Raw genomic sequence first — 6,558 nt, 5'->3', positions numbered from 1 at the left:
TGCACAATGCACAAGCATTCATACACATGCAACCTCCCATCAACACACACAAACAACTGCAGGGTATATTAGGTGCATGGGTCTTCATTTCTTTAAAAAAAAGAACATTATTTTTGTCTAACTTGAACATTAGGCTTTTATGCTTTGAAGCCTAAATATTATACTAAAAATATATTTTCCAAATACAGATAGATAGATGATAGATAGATAGAAAGATAGACAGATAGATAAATAGTTAGATAGATAGATAGAGATAGATAGATAATAGTGTTACCAGAAACAAAGGAAATAGGAAAAAACATTTTTGATAGTGTTACCACCATAGGAAGTTAACATGAATTGATGGCCATTTAATGAAACTAATTTAGCACAGGAATTTTTTTTTTCACTTCTCTAGATTTGTTAATTTTGGGGGTTACAACTCTTGATTTGATCTGGCTTTCCAGCGTTATCATTGTTGTTTTTAAATCTACTTTTTTGAAAAGATTTTTGGAATTTACTTTCTCTTTGTTGCCTGTAACTGGACCTGTATCATAGACTCGCAATGAAGCTTTCTGCCTCACTGAATCACTTTCACAGGCTCTGTATTAAAACCCAGTTGGGCTCTTTCTTTCCTTCTTCCTTTCCTTTACTCTTTCTACCTGAGGACAAAGAACTCCTTTGAAGGAAGCCTACAAGGCTCAACATCTCATGAAAGAAGATCGTTTTTTTTTTTTTTTTCTCCACAAGTCCCATAAGGCATGAAGTCGCCAGACCAATATCATTATTTTGGGTCAGCTAGGTACAAATTTGAAATTGAGGTTGGTCAGAGTACGACTTCAAATATAGTAACTACATAGATTGCTTGTGCTTAAAAGAAAAATGATATCTTAGATTTGAAATTCTCAATAATACATGTCCATTGCTGCTTCTCTTAATTTTAAATTGCTCTCGGATAGCAAAAATAAATAGTAAGTTTAATAAAATATCAATAACTGCTGTAGTTTGAAATAATGGTTTTCACATTCAAAGTTTTTGGTTATAGTAAAGGTGTGTTACAAACACATCTACAATTATATCACACTTGATTGTAGTTTACAATTCTCAGGTAAGGGTAAAATCTACATCTACTAAGGGAATACAAATGTTGGTTTAGTGCTTATCTTGATGTAGTAGACTTCTAGAAGATACCATGAAAGATTATCTTACTTAATTTTTATTAAATATTTAAATCACTAAACCAGATACTAATGCACTCTTCTCTCATTAAAGATATGTAGATGATAGATATTTATATTCGCATATATAATATTAACATAAATTGCATTTATATTTTCTATATATATTCAATTACAAATATAAAATATCAATATCTAGATATTGATCTATAAAGAGTTAAATAAAATCTATAAAAAGTTAAATAAAAATTCTAGAATTGGAAAAATATAATTAAGATATATTAGTGACTCAGTAGACATCACCAAAAAGCAGAGAATAAATAAACTGGAAGATGAGACAGAAAAAAATACCCAAATTGAAGCAAAGAAAGATGAAAAGTGTAAAAGACATACCGCAAAGATCCAATATTATTATGGTAACTGAAATCCTAGAAGCAAAGAAGAGAAAAAAGACTTCGCCAAGTCAAATACACAAAAATCTCTGCGAAATCTAGGAAAAATGATTTCTAATAATTTTCAATTCACACAGACATATCATAGGAAGACTTCAGAAAACAAAGAACAAAAAATTCTACCTGAATGAGGAAGATAAGATGCATTACCTTCAAAACAGCAATAATAAGAGAGGTGAATTTCAACAGAAAATACATGAAAAAAATTAAAAATCCTAAAATTTCCATTAGGGAAAAAAAAAATCCCTTCCAATCCTGCGTTTCATATTCAATGAAAATATCTATCCCTACCTGTTTCCTGGCGTCCGCCGGCTGAGGCTCCTAGCCCTGGACTTCTGCCCGTCGCCCCAAGATGGCGGACACGATGAGGTGGCGCTGCGTCGGTTGCCCCTGAGGTGGCTGTGAGGACTAACGGTCGGCGAGGCTCCACAGTTGAGGCGGAAGACAGTCGTCCAAGCAGGAGGAATAAGAGGAGGCGGCCCCACTGCCGGCGGACTTCTCGCTAGCCACCGGCTCAACACCGCCGCCACCAGGGGTTGGCCCCTCAGCAGCCCGCCCGCCCGCTGCCAGTCCCGGCTGCCTTCCCCACCCGCCGCCATGAAGCTGACCGACAGCGTGTTGCGGAGCTTCCGCGTCGCCAGGGTGTTCTGCGAAAACTCGGACAAGATTAACTGCTTCGATTTCAGCCCCAACGGCCAGACGGTCATCTCAAGCAGCAACGACGACTCCATCGTGCTGTATGACTGCCAGGAGGGCAAACCAAAGAGAACCCTGTACAGTAAGAAATATGGCGTGGACCTCATCAGATACACTCATGAGGCAAACACAGCTGTTTACAGCTCTAACAAAATAGACGATACTATTCGTTACTTGTCCTTGCATGACAACAAATACATCAGATACTTTCCTGGACATAGCAAAAGAGTGGTGGCCTTGTCCATGTCACCTGTGGATGACATTTTCATTTCTGGGTCTCTTGATAAGACCATTCGACTCTGGGATCTCCGGGCTCCTAACTGCCAGGGCCTCGTGAATCTACAGGGCAAGCCAGTTTGTTCTTTTGATCCAGAAGGGTTAATTTTGGCTGCAGGTGTCAACTCTGAGATGGTCAAACTTTACGACCTTCGTTATTTTCATAAAGGGCCATTTACTACCTTTAGGATGCAGTGTAATCGAACTTGTGAGTGGACAGGACTTAAATTCAGCAACGATGGCAAGGTCATCCTCATTTCCACCAATGGCAGCTTCATTTCCCTCATTGATGCTTTCAAAGGAGTAGTGATGCACACGTTTGAGGGTTATGCCAACAGCAAAGCTGTCACACTGGAGGCTTCATTTACTCCAGATTCTCAGTTTATTATGATTGGTTCAGAGGATGGCAAGATCCATGTCTGGAATGCAGAGAGTGGTATAAAAGTAGCTGTGTTGGATGGTAAACACACTGGCCCAATTACCTGTTTGCAATTCAACCCCAAGTTCATGACTTTTGCCAGTGCGTGTTCCAGCATGGTCTTCTGGCTGCCCACCATTGATGACTCACCCTGATGCTGCTCCGCTATTTCTGTACAGTGAGGGCGGCCATAGGAAGAAACTCAGAGGGGTCTGAGATAATAGTGGGATTGGATCATTTGACTGGGCTGGAGAGCATCCTTTACTTGGCCTTCTCATGGATGTGCTGTACATCTGCTCAAAAGAAAATAATTACTTTGCTGAGCATCTTCAAAAGAACTCTGGTGCAACAGACTCAATTGGGACTCAGCTTTTCTAGCTGTCACTGCACCAAGCTCTGCTAGAGGAGTGACCAGACTCACGATTTGCATATAGTGGGGCTCTCAAGACATCTTCAGTTTGAATGTACATGCTGCTGAGGAGCCAGTGAAGTCATCAGCTCCGCACATCCCTTCTCCTACCCCGCTAAATGTATGGAAAGCTACAGTCCTGGTTTTGAAATGCTAGAGCAGCTCAGTGCCCCTTGCCCTCACCTTGCATGTCTTGTTACTGGGTCTTCCTGTGTACTTGTGACATTATCCACAACCATCATGTTTATTAGGTGCCAGACATTTACAGAAATGTTTTCATATTGGGGTCAGAGAAAGAGACAGATACAGAAGGACCTTGCTTGCAGGAAGCCATGAAGTTAGTCACTGCAATTAGTCATGTGAAGCTAGGTGGTTTGGCAGGCCTCAGGCTCTAGGTGTTGGATGGGAAAAAGCCCAAGGGCCTAAAAGGGAGTGTAAGGGGATGGTAGCAGGTGAGTTCCTAGGGCTGGAAGGTTTAGCAGCAGTGTGGTGCAGTGCCCTGTCATCAAGACAAACCCACGGTCCTCCTGGGTGCCTACCAAGCTTGGTTTGCACAAAAGCAAGGTTAGAGTCTATTTATGTACATGAGATAACATCACACATTCCTGTGGGCCAGTATTGTGAAGTGAGTCTGAGTTCTCTACACTGATGCCTTCCCTGCCCACCACTAATTGTGTACATAGTTTTCCCAGCCCACCACAAATTGTGTACCTTTCCCCAGCTCCCAACCAGGAGCTAGTTCTAGGCCTGTGTTATATTTAGCCTTTTATTATATGACCTTTGATTTCTGTTGTTTGTATTTTAGCCCAGTGTATGCACCTTCATTTAAATACATCTATGTGCATACAGATATGTGTATATGTGTGTGCATCTGCATATATCTCTCTCATCTGTAATTTCTGAGAGTTCAGCTGAAGCAGACGGAGTCTTACAGCCCAGGAGACACATTGCATCCTTGCTAACCGTGTTCACCACAAGTGTTAGTGAGTCTTCCCTATTAACGTTTCATTTCGGAAGACTGAATGAAGCAAAGCTTATAGTGTTTGCTGTTTCCATGGCAGCCAAGTGAAGGTCTTGGGATGACTCCCTGTGTTCCTCAAGCTGTACTTTGGGGCCCTCTCTGCAGTATTAACCCCTTTCTGCTTGGTGGTACTCTGTACCTGTGTGTGATAGTCACTTTTGCATGGCTTCTGTGTCTGGCTTGTGGCATTTAGGGATAGGGTGTTATAAAGTATATCAAACTCTTTACATGCTAAATTCTAAGGGAAATTTATCATATGACTTCTTACATAGGACACAATGAATGATATTATGGCCACTGCTTTGTTTCATTTGAAATTAATAAACGTAACACGAGATTAAAGGGATACTTTATATCCATGAGTTCATTTATTTTTACACAACATTACATTTGTCTTTTCATAATGTTTATTTATAAACACGTATATGCACATACCATTTTTCAATTGGAATGGAAATATTTTCATTGTCAATACCTGATAGTGAGGAAGTATTACAAGATAATTTCAGGACACTACTCCTTATTATTTTAACTTTAAAAATTATAACCTGGCCGTGTGCGGTGGCTCAGGCATGTAATCCCAGCACTTTGGGAGGCCGAGGCTGGCGGATCACAAGGTCAGGAGTTCGAGACCAGTCTTGCCAATATGGTGAAACCCCGTCTCTACTAAAAATACAGAAAAATTAGCTGAGCTTGTTGGCGCATCCCTGTAATCCCAGCTATTCAGGAGGCTGAGGCAGGAGAATTGCTTGAACCCGGGAGGCGGAGGTTGCAGTGAGCCGAGATCACACCACTGCACTCCAGCCTGGGCGATAGGGCGAGACTCCATCTCAAAAAAAAAAATAAAAAATAAAAAATAATAATAGTAATCATGTTCAATTAACTATTGAAAAATATCACATTTAAAAGAATCATACAAGGGACATTTAGTCATTTCCAGAACTTGAGTTACAAAAAGTATATATTATATTTATAAAGTTAATTTCTGAAGTGGGACTAATTATTTTAGCCAAGTCACCATGCCTGTAGTGGATAGACCAAATGGAACACTTGGAGGGATGGTTTCTCAACCTGAGCTTCACATGATTCTCCTGGGGCACCTTTTAAAAGTGGCAAGAGAAATCTCAAATTATAGTGACTTGAACAAGATTGAGGTTTATTTTTTTCAAGTAACAACAAGAATGAAAGCAGGCAGTCTTAATCTAAAGTAGCAACCCAAAGATTTCTGGGTTGATGTCACTATAAGTCTGTGTCCTTTCCCTTAAGGTCAGTTTTAAGATGGTAGCTGTAGCTTCAGTTGTTTCTTCAATTAGTGCTACAGAATACAGGATTTTAACAGGGTACTTGTCATCTCCAATAAATTTAGATTCTCTTAAAAAAGACAAATATTTGTAGATTAATAGAAAACAATCTTTACTACTCCTGTGATGTTCTATGAAGTCCATCACTTCACTGTTCTGAAGTTACACTTAAAATATAAAACAATAACATGAATAGGAAAGAGATAATGTAAAATTATATCACCTCCACACTAAATATAATTAGAAGCTATTGTGATAAAGACAACTTATAAATGAAAATATACAAATTTTGCACAAACTTTATTTTCCATGAAGTAACCATGTCTACACATTAAAAATGTTAAAAAAGCAGCTGAGAACAATATTTTTACAGAAGGCCACTACAAAAAGTACTACTGTTAAAAGGTTAGAAGGATCTAAATTTGAACTACATTGTCTTTAGTCCAAACCTCTTAGTGGATTCATTAACTCCACCAAAATAAATTTTTGAAGTGAAATAACCCTTGTTCTCAACATGTGATACTACATTTGATATAAAAGTTTAAACAAATTTTTTAGAACTGAGGACAATAATGACCTGACCCTTGAGTAAAAAAGTATGGCCTTTTTGTTTTATTAGTTATGCTGACCATAGTCCAATTTTGAATAGTGTGCTTTATAAAGTAAAATTTTCTGTGTCAGCATACCTTAAAAGTTAGAAACTTTTGCAATTATTTCCCAACAGAGATGAATTAATTCACAGCAAACTTCTCAAAGCTGCTAATGACTGCATGATCAGGTAATTTTATTGTTTTAGCAATGATAAAATGCATTTAAATTTCACTCAAC

At 38.8% G+C, this 6,558-nt stretch overlaps 1 protein-coding gene across 1 annotated transcript; it reads left to right on the top strand.

Annotated features, from left to right (window-relative positions):
* The first annotated feature begins 414 nt into the window (after positions 1-414).
* LOC100967692 (WD repeat-containing protein 82-like) lies at positions 415-5,601 on the top strand. Its single transcript, XM_034956976.3, has one exon. It carries the CDS (start codon positions 2,207-2,209, stop codon positions 3,152-3,154), a length of 948 nt encoding a protein of 315 aa, XP_034812867.1. The 5' UTR covers positions 415-2,206; the 3' UTR covers positions 3,155-5,601.
* The last annotated feature ends 957 nt before the right edge of the window (positions 5,602-6,558 follow it).

Source organism: Pan paniscus, chromosome 2, assembly GCF_029289425.2.
Source record: "Pan paniscus chromosome 2, NHGRI_mPanPan1-v2.0_pri, whole genome shotgun sequence".
NCBI classification, from domain to species: Eukaryota; Metazoa; Chordata; class Mammalia; order Primates; family Hominidae; genus Pan; species Pan paniscus.
This window is presented reverse-complemented; position numbering and strand designations above follow the sequence as displayed.

What these genes read in the sequence shown, in the direction of transcription:
- LOC100967692 (XM_034956976.3), top strand. Translation starts at nt 2,207, where the DNA reads ATGAAGCTGACCGACAGCGTGTTGCGGAGCTTCCGCGTCGCCAGGGTG.